General features: G+C 47.1%; 1 protein-coding gene across 10 annotated transcripts in view; it reads left to right on the top strand.

Moving 5' to 3' along the window:
- The window catches only part of FNBP1 (formin binding protein 1), a 79,239-nt gene that overhangs the window by 53,503 nt on the left and 9,842 nt on the right, over nt 1-15,894 (top strand). For 3 of the 10 annotated variants that reach the window (XM_014537942.1, XM_014537940.1, XM_014537941.1), the window contains exons 7-14: nt 730-858; nt 2,091-2,237; nt 3,696-3,893; nt 4,822-5,004; nt 7,262-7,345; nt 10,065-10,079; nt 13,969-14,078; nt 15,750-15,882. In XM_014537942.1, the coding sequence (XP_014393428.1) occupies nt 730-858; nt 2,091-2,237; nt 3,696-3,893; nt 4,822-5,004; nt 7,262-7,345; nt 10,065-10,079; nt 13,969-14,078; nt 15,750-15,882 (999 nt within the window). The remainder of the gene's footprint in view (nt 1-729; nt 859-2,090; nt 2,238-3,695; nt 3,894-4,821; nt 5,005-7,261; nt 7,346-10,064; nt 10,080-13,968; nt 14,079-15,749; nt 15,883-15,894) is intronic. The other 7 variants (XM_014537946.1, XM_014537945.1, XM_014537949.1 and 4 more) reach the window with 5 other exon arrangements.

Below are 15,894 nucleotides of genomic sequence, written 5' to 3'. Positions count from 1 at the left end.
CTCCTTACCTAAAGGAAATTCTAATTCTAAACCATTTTTAAAAAATAACACCTGCGATGTTTTTAATAGCCAAGATATGGAAGCAACCCAAGTGCCCATCAGTAGAGGATGGATAAAGAAGATGTGGTACATATATGCAAAGGAATTATTACTCAGCCATAAAAAGAATGAAATCTTACCATTTGCAGTAGCATGGCCGGGTAGCTCAATTAGTTAGCGCATAGTCCCACTATGCCAAGGTTTCTGGTTCAGTCCCTAGACAGGGCACATATAAGAATCAGCTGATGAATGCATAGATAAGTGGAATGACAAGGTGATGTTTCTCTCTCTCGCTCTCTCTTTCTCCCCCACCCCCTTCTTTTCTCTCTCTAAGATCAATCAATCAATAAAAAATAAAGATGCAAATTGGTAGTTACAGAACTCATGGGGATGTAAAGTACAGCATTTGGAATATAGTTAATAATACTTATTACCTGTGTGCAGTGCCAAGTAGGTAGGAAATGTCAGGGGAAACACTTTGTAAAGTATATGATTGTCTAACCACTCTGCTGTGTACACCTGGAACAGATACAAAATAATGTGGACTGTAAACTATAATCTTTAAAAATATAGCACCTGCTAAATACAACACATTTGAGGTAAATTTGAGCCCAGCCCCTCCGGTTCGCAATTCTAGGCTTTCATTTGATCTCTGTAAACATGGGGATATTCTCATTTTTTTGCCCCCAGGCACGACAACAAGCTCAAGTACGTCACCAAATGGCAGAGGACAGCAAAGCTGATTACTCATCGATTCTTCAGAAATTCAACCATGAGCAGCGCGAGTATTACCACACTCACATTCCCAACATATTCCAGGTCAGTTTGTCTTTCTAGGAAATGTGTGGCTTTGGGATTGTGGTTGCTGGTTATATTCTACGTTATTTATGTAATTCTCAATTTCCTCTAACCCAAGTCATTTTGTGGAGCATTCCGACATAGACTCGCAGTAAAACGAAGTAAACTGTTCATCTCAAGATTCATCACTAGCCTTGGTAGCTTCCTTGGTTTGCCCCAGAGTCTAGAACTGTGGTTCTTTTTTTCTTTCCTTTTTAAATATATTTTATTGATTTCTTACAGAGAGGAAGGGAGAGGGATAGAGAGTTAGAAACATCGATGAGAGAGAAACATCCATCAGCTGCCTCCTGCACACTCCCTAATGGGTATGTGCCTGCAACCAAGGTACATGCCCTTAACCGGAATCAAACCTGGGACCTTTGAGTCTGCAGGCCAACGCTCTACCCATTGAGCCAAACCGGTTAGGGCAGAACTGTGGTTCTTAAATTAACGCTTCCTTTGCTAAAAGGACCGTTCTAGTTACCACGCCACCGCCTCCCCCCCCCCATTTGCTAAAAGGACCGTTCTAGTTACCACGCCACCGCCCCCCCCCCCAAAAAAAAGCCAACTTAACTTTAGGAATCAATTAGCATTCATAGGTGTAAGATTTGAACAGGTGACAGTTCTTCGAATTGTTTTTCTTTTGACTCCTTTATGTTTTCAAAAATGGTATGAGAAAAGATATTTAAGCCTTAAAACAAAACAAAACAAAAAAGATACACACATGTTCTCTCACTTTGGGAATCTTTTACAACCTCAAGTGCAGTTGTAGAAAAAACAATAGCTCTTTGCTTCATAGCATCTGCACGCACGCGAACAAGAGCCCCCCACCTCGTAGAAGGAAGCTGCGCTAGTTACACCCCAGCCCGGCTTGGGTTGAGACAGTTAACCAAATACTGTGCTTTTGGTAAAGGGTAAAGCAGTGCATCCAAGATGAAGGAAATGTGTGAAATCTAATACCAAATGGTGTTAATACTAAAAGTACCTGAGTTTGGGATTCTTGCTGAAATAGGAGTGGAATTGTGTGAAGTATACATTTGGGCAGCCCACCAATTCATAAAATGCGTGTACAGGGAGCAATAACCTTACAGTTGCTTTTTATGGGTCTGTTTGCTTACTGGACAGTTGACTCATGGTAGCAGTGCTGCTGAAAAACAGCATCGTTAAATGACAGCCGTGGGCAGATGAATTTTACACAAAATCTGATGTTACAGAAAATACAAGAGATGGAGGAGCGGAGGATAGTGAGACTCGGAGAATCCATGAAGACCTATGCGGAGGTCGACCGGCAGGTGATTCCAATCATTGGGAAGTGCTTGGATGGAATAGTGAAGGCGGCCGAGTGCATTGATGAGAAAACTGTAAGTTTGGGAGGTGACCTCATTCAACCTTCTCGTGACAGGCCGTTGCTCTCGGTGTCAACAGTAGCTTCTTCCGCGCTGTCTGGGTTTCCATGTTTTGAGCGCCCCTGCCATTTTCCCATCACCACTGACCCTTTACTTCCATGCGTCTCTGCATCTGCAGTTCGTTCAAAGGCTTTGGGTGGTTTTATGTGCCTGGCTCATGGACGGAAATCACGCCAGTCTCAGCGATTAACCACCCTGTGTACAGTGTCCACAGTCACCAGCGCGTCACTGTGCGGAGAGGGCCTTTCAAGGGAAATAGTAATGGTGGGTTTAGAAGTTAAGTCTCCAATCTTGACTTCCCTGAAACAAGCCCGACTTTAATTTCTTACATTAGAAGCTCGGAAATGTCTTTTTCCTTGAAAAAGACATTTACAATCTCACAAGGTTATGTCAGAATGGTGGTTTCCCTTTTAACTACAATAACTATGGCTAATCAGTTGAAATCTTTTCAAATGATCTTCTCTAGTTTTTGTGGGTTTTTTAATTAGATGACCATCGAGCTAGAATGTTATTACCAATCACTCGTGTTTTTGTAATACTTTATCTGTGCATGGACTCCTTTATCTAGGGCACTGTGCTTGTAACTTTCTGAGCCCCCTGAGGACATGTTGACCCGATGTGCCTAGCAGAGTGCACGCCGAGGAGTAGGCATCCGGTGCATTGATTCGTCCAGCACATTTGGTGCCAGCTAGGTACTAGGGATTCGGTAGAGCAAAAGGAGGAGAACTTTACTTTCTAGCAGAGGAGAGACTGAGCAATATATACATGAAGTAAAATTATGTAATAAATTAGCATCACAATGAACTGAGAAATTAGAGAGGTCATCTACTCTTTGCTCTGACTTTTATGCTAAATTGCTTTAAGAATTTCTGATAGGAAATAGATTTTTGTGTAACTGTATTTTTTTCAGGGAATTGCTTATAATAGCCCAATTTCTCTGTGTTTAGCCAAGTTCTTTTATTTTTATTGATTTCAGAGAGAAGGAGAAGGAGAGAGAGATAGAAACATCAACGGTGAGAGAGAATCATCGATCGGCTGCCTCTTGCATGCCCCACACTGGGGATCGAGCCTGCAACCCGGGCATGTGCCCTGACCGGGAATCCAATTGTGACCTCCTGGTTCATAGGTCAACGCTCAATCACTGAGCCACACTGGCCAGGCTTGCCAAGTTCTTAATTAATATTTGTTTTTCCAAATGCAGAAAACTGGTTATTGAAAGTATCTTCAAACCTCAACTCAACTTATAGTGTTACAAATTATTCTTTCTAATGATAAAGTTATTACTAGAAAAAATGTTTCTTATCAATTAATGTAGCTTCCTGAGAATAACATCTATGCAGTAAACATAATTCATTGTGTAAAAAGCATTTACATGTATTTGAATGTGTTTGTGTGTGATGGGTATAATTTCAGGACTCACAGCTGGTCATAGAGGCCTACAAGTCAGGGTTTGAGCCTCCCGGAGATATCGAATTTGAGGATTACACGCAGCCGATGAAGCGCACCGTGTCGGAAAACAGCCTTTCCAATTCCAGAGGAGAAGGCAAAGCAGAGCTTAAATTTGGGGGCAAACCCAAAGGAAAGTTATGGCCGTTCATCAAGAAAAACAAGGTACTGGCGGTTGGTACCTGGTGTGAATGAGTTTGATAAAGTGTGCAGATTTTGATTTTATCTTTTAGTCTTAAAAAAAAATACTAGGATCCTAAACCTGTAGCTTTAGAATACCAAAAAAAAAATAAGGCCAGTGTGCTATTTTCTTTTAAAACAGTCTTCTTTCTGGTGGTGGTACCTTTGCCATGGCCATTTGTCCAATTTCAGATGCATTGTCACCCACACTAACAGATGCCTGACCTCACCATTTCCCATCACGCCTCTCGCTCCTTAGACGGCTGGTCACGTGGGCTGGAGAAGGGGAGGGTGCAGACTCCTGTAACCACTTATCGGCATCTCTACCTGCAACGGTTTCCGTGGGCTAGTAACTTGGTTTTGAACTCGTGCTAACACTCGGATCCATGAACATTTTCCGTTTTCTTTTATAGTGTAACACGTAGGTGCATGACGGCATTAACCTGGGGATAAAATATGATCGAGGCAACATGACTGCTTTCCCCTTAGAATATTTACTCTTTAATTTTAAAAAAAAACTATCTTGCTGTTTTCCCAGCCCTAGCATTTAAGGTCTTCCGTTTTCTCCCATCATACTGTGTAAGTTTAGGTGGTTCCAAATGTTTACCCTTCTGGCTTACACTGGTCTAGAGTAACTGGTTAGAACTATAATTTGCATGTGAAAGTCCGCATGGGCTGCTTGTCAAAGATTTCTTGCTGTTCTTCTCTGCATTACTTACTAAAAACCCCACTTTCATCCTGTCCTTCATTCTGACATATTCCCATGTTTTCTTTTGGACCATGGCCTAAATATTTAATTGTTTGTGTTTTACTTGCTTTGGATCTCAATTATTATTTGATGCTTATTTTTGTTTTGTGTCTTTATCTTCTTGTCTCTGATGTTTACTGTCACTGCTCCATCTCTTACACGTAGCTTATGTCCCTTTTAACATCCCCCCATCAGCCTCCCCCTCCTCCCCCTGCCTCTGCCTCACCCTCTGCTGTTCCCAACGGCCCCCAGTCTCCCAAGCAGCAAAAGGAACCCCTCTCCCATCGCTTCAACGAGTTCATGACCTCCAAACCCAAAATCCACTGCTTCAGGAGCCTAAAGCGAGGGGTAAGTCCTGCCCGAACCCTGTCTCTCGCGTGGGCTCTGGTTGCATGGTTTGCTCTGCGTAACTCGTTTTGTTTGTGAATGAACTCATTGTGTTTTCCCACCACGGAAAGCAGTCAGGACCTGTGACCTGAGACAGGCAGTTAGGAAGAGGAGGAAGAGAGGAGGAAGGAAGCAGGGTGGCTGGAAGGAGCCATCCCGCCCAGAGTTCTTTCTGCCTTCAGTGCATTCCAGAAGGACTTTTCTCCACTTCCCTTTTAAAACACTCAGGTCATTAATATTTTACCCTGATTTTACCAAAAAAGGGAAACTCAAGATTCAGTTTCTAAAGTTAGCGCCCTGTGAGATGAGGAATTAGAAGTCACTGTGTAGTCGGGATATATTTCCTTAATAATTAATTACTGAAACGACGTGAGGGTAACAAGGACACCTCTCTCTGAGCCCTCCCTCCGGGTCCAATGAGATATGGATCCCAGTGGTTTTTCAGCTCTTCTGGTGAACGGAGGAGATGTTGATAAAAATTCCCATAGAATGTCTGACTGGAGAAGGCCTGATGCGATATTTATCTTTAAATGGTGAAGTAAGATTCACCGGCGTTTATTGAGTACTTATTACATGCCAGACTCTGTTCTCCACGCTCATTTACTTTACTTGGGTTATTTTATGAAAAATAAGAAAACTGAGGCATAAAAAGGTAAAGTTAGAAAGATGGACAGCCAGGAGTTAGAGCCAGGGGGCCTGTTCACAGGCTGGGGTTCTGTGACATCCGCACTGAGAGAGAATCTGTTATAACACTGGTGACTCATTGCGGGGGTGGTTTAGACTCAGGTGGGCGGTCTCATTACGGCTGCATGTGCTTAAGTCACAGTAACCCAGAGGAGAGAGCAGTTAGAAAAGGTTGGAATGAAGTATTGGCGGCATCTGAATACATCTAAATTGTCCGTCCGAGCTGCCCCGCCTCCCTTTATAAGGAATAAATAAGCATGGTTATCAGGAGTAACCGTGGGTGCCTCCGCACACCCAGCTGCGGCCCAGCGGCCGTGGGATGTTCCTGCACAAACATAAATCCTACTGTCCCTCCTTCTGTGTGAAAAGGAGGGTAACTGTGTCATAGATAACTTAAAATAAGGGACAAAGACCACAGGGTCCTCTCAGTGTTCAGGAAAAGACCCAAGAATGTCAGTGATCAGTAAGTGTAAGAAAAAGATGGCAAGAAAAAAATATAACACTTAAGCACACACACAAAAAAACAGTGAAATAGGGAACTGGTTATTTTGATCATTTAAAGGACCCCTCCTCGCTCTCTTTTTTTTTTTTTTAACCATAACTAGCACAATGAATTTTATTTTTTTACCCCTCAATTCTATGTTCAGCAAACCTCTGTTCAAAATTTTCCTAAATGGTGAGTGTTTTCTTTTACACACACATGCACACACATATTTTTGTTACTCTGTGTTAGTCGGGTCAGATTTGATGTCCCTTCAAATCTGAAGTAGCAGTGCAAAAAAAGAAAGCAAAAGGAGAAGGAAAAAAGATAAAGGAAATAGATTATAGAAGCGGGATTAGGAAATTCATAACAAAAAACAAATCTGAAGTTTGGGGGAATAAATTTGATTTTAAAGCAATTTCAGAACAGAAGGCACATGACTAGAATGATACAGTCCTTGCCACAATTTTGTTTATTCTATTTTGAGCATGAAGACTACTCAGATAGGAAAAGTATCCTAGGAAGATAACAAATCTGTGACTTCAATGTGTCTTTTAATGTATCGTGTTTGCAGCTGTCAGATCCAGATGGAAATAGTTGCTGTACCAGGATGTATAAATCTTGTGCAAACAATTCTTAGCCAATTTTGTTTCTAAATAATTACACAGGATAAAATCTTTTTTGTTGTAAATCAGTGACAGTTGTAAGAAAATGTTGGTTCATTGAACATCTTTAAAGATTGGCATGCCACTTGAGCGTTACTAACCATTATTTCATCTCTACCCTAGGTAGGATGTTCTCAATTTGCCATCTACAAAGTGTAATTTCATTGTCTTAAATTAGAATTTCTTTTTCCGGTCTGAGCAAAGGACTTCTAAATCTAAAGTGCGGTCCTTTTTGTCCCATGTTTTAGAGTTAATTATATGGGGAAATGCCACCAAAGTTTGCTCAAATGATTTTGAAAATCCTTACCCATTGTTTGTCAGATGTTACAATCCTATGGTTACTTCCATTTTATTCATTGTATCCTGTTCTCTTGCTGATTATTGGCAGACTCAGTCTTTCTGTTTCCACAAAGAACTCAAGAAGAGGACGATAGGGAGACCCACGTATGCTTTTGAAGCTAGGGACTATGTTGTAAGTGTATGTGACGGCCAGGCCCCGCAGTCACGGCACAGGCACTAACCCCATTGCCACCACCAAGACCGGGGACCCAGTGCGCTCTGGTAGGCTTCCACCGAGAAATGAAATTCTCAATTGAGAGACCCGGACAGCCGGGGAGAAAAAAGTCTAATTGTATAAATTCAACCCCAGGCTACTTCATCCGGGAAACTTGTATGGAAAAAGGAACCAAGCTTCCCAATAACAATGAAACTTCCTAAAAATGTCAGTAAGCGGAGCTTGGTTTTTCCCCTTTCCATGGAGGGTGACTGCAGTCTGAGAAGATGTTACGGCAGGATTTCCCCCATAAAATGCAGCTGCGGAGCCTGGTCACAGGAGGGTGACGCTCCTCCAGATGACAGTTGTGTGGCCCGGTCACCCACTTCCACACCCGTAACAGATGATCCCCATAAAGGGAGTCACCCCATAAAGCTTGGAGAGCCCCCTAAGTCCGTGAAGCATGCGCAAGGTCACAGAGGAGTGGACTGACTTTCGGTGGCCCTCGCACACCTTGCTCAGATGTTTATTTCCGTGGTCCCCTTTCTTGTACTTGAGGTTAGTACCTGTGACTGCCGGTAACATGGATGCGCTAGCTCTCTGTTCTCATGTGCTCTTGACCTCATGGCTCCCAGGCTCCATAACTGTCACCTGACACTGACAGCTTTTCAGTACTCCAGGGCCTCGCAACGCACCGTACGCAGCCTTTAAAACGTCCCTGTAGCAGATGATTCGGTTTCTAATTGCAAAACATCTAACTGGCTGGCTTACAACGTAAGACCAAGAACCGGTTCCTAATCATTTCAAGCAGTAGCAAGTACTGTGATGGCGGGAAAGTGGAATGTGTCCCAGGATTTGGTACTTCCTATTTTTACTGGCATTTATTCTCAATCCTAACGACTTACTATTATGAAGTGGCAATATTCTTAGGCTATTCGTTTTGATGTTAGGATCCTATATTTTATTTAACTTACTTATTTTTGTTAATCCTCACCAGAGGATATTTTCCCCATTAATTTTTAGAGAGAGTGGAAGGAAGAGGGAGAGAAACATCAATGTGAGAGAGACACATCTATTGGTTGCCTCCTGCTCGCAGCCCAGAGTTGGGGAACATGCATCCGAGGTACATGCCCTTGACCAGAATCGAACCTGGGACCCTTCTGTACCAGGGCCAACGCTCTGTCCATTGAGCCACACCGGCCAGGGCAGAATCCTGTATTTTAGAATGCTTAAGAAAGACTATGTAACTTTGAAAAACAGAAGTAGCTGAATAGAAAGCAGATAGTTGCCGAGTTCCAATCCCAGGCTCTTCGAGGCAGCGGTGTTGAACGGGAATGTGCAAGAAACATCCGTCTATGGCCGTGTGCTCTGGGGGGAAGGTATTTGCAGAGTTTCCCGCTGTGCACCATGAGCGTTGTCTGTAAAGAACTCAAACTGTGATGAGCAGGTCTGTGCCAAGTTCACAGGAGCGGTTCAGGGAGCCACCATCGCTGCCCACAGAACAGCCACGGCTGTCTGCACCTCCCCCCAAGCTCTGTCTTGCAACCTCTTTCCTTGAAAGTCTGCTTTTTCCTCCTACAGACGATCTCTCTGAAAGTTCAGCCTGTTTACAAAGAAGTGTAGACTTTGAGTTCGTCTTCAGAATAAGACTTTCTAAATCTGGTTGAGGAATTTGAACACCCTCCCGCCTCCTAATGGAAAGGAAAGGGCACTTTCTGTGAAACTTTGCCTCCGAGATAGTTTTGGGTCCCCTCCCCATTGCCTGAACCCCTAGGATTGGCAGCAGCTCAGAGGCACCAAACTGTCAGGTTGGCTTCTATGGCCACAGAGCAGGTCTCACCTGTTAATGCAGAACCAAGTGTTTCTTCTCCGAATTTTGGGAGACCTTTTTGTCTGTTTGGGGCCCAGTAATCACTACACCTTTGCTCACCGTCAGGCCCGGCAGGATGGCAGCTGCAGGCTCCAGATGATGGCCCCCGAGGCCCCGGCCAGGAGTGGCCTTGGCTGTTGAGACCAGTGGCTGTCTAGTTCCCAAAGCTCAGGTTCTAGAGCAGCTGCTCCTGCTAATTCCCCAAGTGCTACGCACCCCCTGTGGGCAGGGCTCAGCGGATGGAAAGCCTGTGACCACCCTGCCCGGGTGGGCGCTGGGCCTCCTCCTCCGCCTGGTGCCCAGGCTTTCTGGCTCCTGAGGCAGTTTCTCAGAGCAGCTTCCAGTCCTTGGTTTGCTGCTCAGCAGTCTGAGAGTTTGCTCACGTGCCTATAAGAAACGCCAGTGTTCCTATTCATTAGATTTCCTTCACGTGGAAATATAACCCGCCTGCTGTGGAAGTGATTGCTTCTCAGACTTCTAGTCTGCAGCAAGTTTGGTGAACAAAAGGCTGTCTTTTATGATCGTTACATGCCAGCGACTACAGACTTATTTTCGTTTCTCTCCGGGCTGATGGGGCCCCACAGCACTACAAACAGAAACCCTGCCTTCCTACCTGTGCTCTGCGTTGGCGACACGGCAGCTAAGGGGAGGTTCGGTGGGATGGCCTCTCTTGTGAACTTTGCACAGATCCGCTCCAAGCCATTTCCACGGAGCGGCAGGTGGATTTGCGATGTTAACGCGGTGGAGCTGACCACGTTCCTCTCCTTCTGATGTGTTCTCTCTCTCTCTCTCTCTTTCCCCGTCACCCCCTTGAACTTGTCCATGAAGCTTTCTCTCAAGCTGGTAAGCACGATTGTCCCCTGCATGCCCTGGTCTAACCAGGTTTCCCCTGTGTGTCCTCTGGGTGCCCGCCCCGTGCCTCCTGCCTTCGCCGTTCACTCTGGCCTGTGCTTCTCCTGTGTGTGCTGTCGTGGCTCTGTCTTTGTCAGACTTAGACTTTCATAGCACGAAGGCTGAGAATCTAATAGATCTCCTAACAGATCTTCATCTTTCCAAGTTGCTAAGAAAATTAACGCTTAACTCCTGATTTCGGCTATGGTGTTTGTTTTTTACTATCGGAGCCTTAAAACGATGACAAATGTTCTTTATTTAAATATGAACATACACATTGAGTCGCGGGGAGTCTATGTATCGGCTCATTTAGAATAAAAGTAAATGTAATCGTTGTAAGATGCTCCTCCCTGAGAGCCACAGAGCCCATGACAAACGCAGGAACGATGCCAGGCTCACACCCGGTCTGAGCGGCCCCCGGACGGAGAACCATGACCTCCCCAAGGCGCTTCTTCAATGCGTTGGTGCCTGTGCTTAGCTGATTGGAGGAACCACCAGGTGATGTGTGGACCGTGCAGAGCCTCTGTCTCCCAGCTGATGGACTCAGTGTTCCGTGTTGTTTCTCCTTACTTGTACAGCCCTCGTGAACAAAACTAATCACTCCATGTACTAAAAGAGAATCTTAACCAACATAACCCACAGCTCCACTTCAGGTGTGTGTAAGCTACCTTCTCAAACAGTACCCTGACCTATGGCCAGTGATCACGGTGACAGCTCCGCCAGGAGCCAGATGGGCACTTTGTGCTCTGCAGTTGCTAATGCGGATGCTATTTCACAGTGATTCGTACATACACGCATGTGTAAGTGTGTATGCATCTGCATATATACAGAATTTTTTCAACCTGACTCAGTATCTGGCAACTGATGACACAGCCCTAAAGAAAATGAATATTTTATTAAGTTGAACATTTCTTGGGCTGAGATAAAAATCTCGAGACAAGTCCTGATTAAGGACAAGAAGGGAAGATCCGGATGCTCATGGGAACCGCGTTCCTCAGTGGCAGGCATCCGGGAGAGGCGGCACCGGTTAACCAGGGCCTCTCGGACGCCGGGCCTCCTTGCCCTCACGTGCCCTTTTGCTGTGGTGTTCCCAGCAGAAGGCCATGCTGTCAGGCAGTCTTTCTGGTTTGAGATAGAAATCATTCTACCCACCTGGTATTGAGTTGTTGCCTAGACCAGTGGTCGGCAAACTGCAGCCCCTTGAGTGTGGCTCTTCCACAAAATACCACGTGCGGGTGCGCACGTACAGTGTGATTGAAACTTTGTGGCCACACCCAAGAAGCCAAAGAGCCGCATGTGGCTCGCGAGCCGCAGTTTGCCGACCACTGGCCTAGACCATCACTTTAAAGCGAATAAAAAAGCGAAGTCACCCAACATGGCTGGGGGTCCAAACCTCCAGCCTCAGGAAGCAGCTTGCTCTCGTCTGCTTGGGAGGAGTGCTCGGGGCACGCGTTCGGTCCCAGGAGCCATAAACCAGGGTCTCCTGGAGCCACAGCCATTTAACATGCACATGTGTGTGTGGCCCCTCCTTCCAAGACCAGTGCCCTGGTCCTCTGTACCCGGTGCTCCCGAGATTGCAGAACCTCTATTCTGACTCAAAGCTGTAAATATACACGCCTTCGTGGCAACAGGAATCCTAGGTCAGGGTATTGTGTAAAGGAATTCGAGCTTCGGAAGCCTCATTGGGCAGAAGGGCTGCTAAGGTTTCCCCGGAACCCTGTGTCTCCGGATCTAGAAGCTTCGGCCTGAGCCTCCACAGCAGCACGAGGCTTGTGGGAGCCATAGTGACCGAGGTTCGTTTTAAGTAACAACACGGAAACGTAGGCGATCTATTGAGGGGGCCTCACGGGTCAGTTAGACTGACGCCTGATCCGCTGGGAAGAATTCACGAATTCGTTATTGCAAGTCACAAGCACAGTGTGTTTTGCTTACACTAGTCTCTGAGCTGTTTTCCCATCCATGCAAGTCTTGCACCTGTTCATCTAGACCTGTGTCCCCAACATGGTGGCCACTCACACCCGGGGCTATTTAAATCTTAGCTAATTAGAATGAAATAAAAGTTTAAAATTCAGTTCCACAGTTGCACGGACCACTCTCCACCAGCTCAGCAGCCACGTATATACGGCTCCTGTGCGGGACGGTGCGGACGCGGGCCATTCGCAGCACCGTAGGCAGTTCTTCAGCCTCCGCACAGAGGAAGGCTCATGCCATCAGCGACCTCGCGTCGACCACCTGCTGGAGCTCCTGCCTTCTGATGCAGTGGATCCCACACTGCGTTTTGTTGAGGAACAAGACAGAGCAAACAGCGCGAACCTCACTTCTAGGTCACGTGCTGATTTGCTTCTCGTAAACTCGGCCGGAGAACAAGCCGCTGAGCTCTCGGAAGCGATGGAATCGCGCACATTGAAAAGCAGGGTTTCAGGTGTTAGAGCGGGATGGTGTACGGGGAGGAAAAACAGCCGGTTGTTTCATACTGGAGGTTAGTTTGCTTCATTTTAGTTTTAGAGGTGAATCGAGTCCTTGGTTTGGCATTAGGGAAGCATCACTTCCATTGTGGTCTTACATCTTACTATTCCTCTCTCTCTCTCTCTCTCTCTCTCTCTCTCTCTCTCTCTTTGTCACACACACACACACACACACACGCACGCGCGCGCGCGCACACACACACACACACACACACACGCGGCTTTGAGAACACTAGCCTTTGTGTGGTCCTGGTGCTGAACTATTTGCTGAGTCACACTTCCAGCCCACAGCCTGGCCGTTTAGCACAAGCGGCCTGGGAACCTGGGTCGCAAGCCCCCCGTGTAAGCCGCTCGGCAGACCCAGCTCAACTCGGGAGTGACATTATCCAGGTCCCTTCTTTCCCACCCACTCCCCAAGCCGGCCTTGCCTTTGTGTGATCGGTTCCAAAGGAACATCTCTTGTCTCAAGCCCTTGGCTTAGCCCTGGTCATCGAATAAACTTCTCTTTCTTTATGAAAATTGCCTCATTGAAGTGAAAGGACTTGATAACCATCACTGAGCTTCTAACAAGCGAAGCGTATGTAAGTCTACACGCTCGCTGCTGGTGTTTTCCCCTTAAATCGCATGCACGGAGGGATGATAGCGGTTGTTTTCGAAAGGGAATCGAGATACAAAACTATGTTCAGACAGAGGAGAGCAGCCGAGGCCGGTTCCACACCCTGCAGGCGCTGATTCTGAGGCATGTCCCGAGGTTACCCTAACGATGGCCCAAAGGCACGTCCAGACCTCCAGGGGCAGAGGGCCAAGAGTGCATGGGGGGAGGGGAGGTTTTATTTTTAAAATAAACAAAACCCTTTTCACCCACATTCTCTGAGGAACTCGCTGTCCATGTCACTTTTCGGGGATGGGAACTTTTGGCCTCGGCCTGGGGTCTGGGGGAGAGACGGGAAGCAATACTCAGACTCGGGGAGCAGTGTACTGTTTTCTATGAAGAAACAGGCACTGTTTTCTATGAAGAAACCTGAACTTGAAATGGCCTTAAACTTCAGTGTGGCCACCGACACTGAGACAGAGGGAAGGTTCGTCTCAGATTTGTCTGGATCCTCCCCGAGTTGAGTGTTTCCTCCGCCCTCCCCTCCTGCAGCATCGCTCTTGCCTTTGGGAGTGGCCGCGGCCTCAGCGGAGCTCGCAGCGGCTTTGGGGACTGGTCTGCATGCACGGATTCTGCCTCGGCTGGTGTCGTGGGAAAAGGCTGGGTTTATTTCACAAACATCCGCACGCCCTGGTGTCTGGGGACCAGCCCTGCTGGCCACCTCCCTGTCTATGTGCGAGGAGGCCCACCGGCCTTCCCTGGCCTATTTCTGTTCGGTCTGCAGGGTGCAGCGCCGGAGGACTTCAGCAACCTCCCGCCCGAACAGAGAAGGAAGAAGCTCCAACAGAAGGTGGACGAATTAAATAAAGAAATTCAGAAGGAGATGGATCAAAGGTAGAGTGGATCGATATGGTCCTTCAGAAATCCGAGTTCAGTTTGGATTTTAGTAGAAGTGCTTGCTTCAGGCACGTGTTGCGTCCGAGCTGGCCTGCTGGGCTGCTGTTACAAACCCCGGGGGGATGTTTTTATCTGCAGGTTTTATTCTGAGTTTGGGGAACAAACTACATAGGATTATCTCTTTTATCTTGAGTGTGTAGGTGAGCTTTTTTATACAAATGAGGATGAGAAAAGTGGCCTGCCCCCACCCTCTTCCTGCCCCCACATCCTAGCTTTGGGTCCAAAATGTCCTTGTCTTCCTACTTCAGTCAGTCACAATTAGCCTCTTATCTTTGTAGAGAGCTTGATAGTGTCTAGAAAACAAATACAGTGTGTCTTAGACACACCCAGCCCTAGGGGCGTCAGTATGTCCTTGCTCTGGGGAGGCGCTGCTCCAGGCCCCCACTGTAGCGGCTCCATATTTTCTAGTCGGAAGAAACAGACAGTAAGCAAATAAGCATAATTATGTGATGTTGGGGGCGGTGCATGCTGTGAAGAAAAAGGAAGGAGAGCCAGTTGGGCTGGCGGTGCAGTGGGCTGAGGGCTCCAATGGGAGGTGGCCTCAGGGGGAGCAGGCGGTTCCCAGAAGCCCATGTGGCCGGCAGGATACGAGCTGAGGTGCGAGGAAGTGGGCAGGGGGGTGGTGAGGGCCGTGGACATTCTCTTCCTGCTATTTGTGTTTTCAGTTAAACTGTTTCCCATGGCTCAGTCTTGTGTTGTATCATTGGCTTCGATTTCTCATTGCTCTAAACTGCTAACCACTCAAGCCCCACTGAGAGCCCCCTAAGCCAGAGTTCAAGTTCCCCGAGCTCTTTGGTGCTGGACAGAGCCCGAGCTGAGCATGCGTGCGCGTCTAGGCCCCTTGTGCAGGCTGTGGCGTGTGGCTCCCAAACACGGTCTCAGGAAGGTGTGGGGTCCACAGAATGCGGCTTCGAGGCCCTGTGGCCCACCTGCCATGGATACCAACTGTGGGTTCCATTCCTTTTTAAAAAAAAAAAAATTTTTATTGATTTCAGAGAAGAAGGGAGAGGGAGAAAGAGATAGAAACATCAATGATGAGAGAGAATCATTGATCAGCTGCCTCCTGAAGGCCCCACACTGGTGATCAAGCCCACAACCTGGGCATGTGCCCTGACCGGGAATCAAACCGTGACCTCCTGGTTCATGGGGCGACGCTCAGCCACTGAGCCATGCCGGCCGGGCTGGGTTCCATTTCTTGGTAGTTGAAATAGTGTGTAATAACATTTCCAAAGCGATTAGCCGGGCTTCTTCGTGACTTGAACATCTTGCAGCCCGCAGACCCAGGAGGCCAGCGACAGCTTCGGTTTGTAGGAGCGTTCGCGCGTGGAAATGCTTGGATTTTGTCTGGATTGACTTATACGTCTTACTGGCTGCAGGCAGGGGGAGGGCCCATCCCGAGAAGGCAGCTGGAGTTTTAATATCGGTCTCTGGATGACATGGACCCGGGGAGCAGGGTTCCTAAGGAGAAGTTTCAGGGGGGCTGACCCCGATATTCCCTTCCCACCCACACTCCCAACCCGTCTCCCAGTCACGTGGTTTCCAGGGTGATCGGAGAATGTGACTGGCTGGTGGCATCAGCCTCCCCCTCCGTCTGCTCCCTTTTTCCAGAGAGGCCATCACCAAGATGAAGGACGTGTACCTGAAGAACCCTCAGATGGGAGACCCAGCCAGTTTGGACCACAAATTAACAGAAGTCATCCAAAATATAGACAAGCTGCGGCTCGAGGCCCAGAAGTTTGAGGTATGAAAAAGC

This window comes from Myotis brandtii, unplaced genomic scaffold (assembly GCF_000412655.1).
Source record: "Myotis brandtii unplaced genomic scaffold, ASM41265v1 scaffold1857, whole genome shotgun sequence".
Taxonomy (NCBI): domain Eukaryota; kingdom Metazoa; phylum Chordata; class Mammalia; order Chiroptera; family Vespertilionidae; genus Myotis; species Myotis brandtii.
This window is presented reverse-complemented; position numbering and strand designations above follow the sequence as displayed.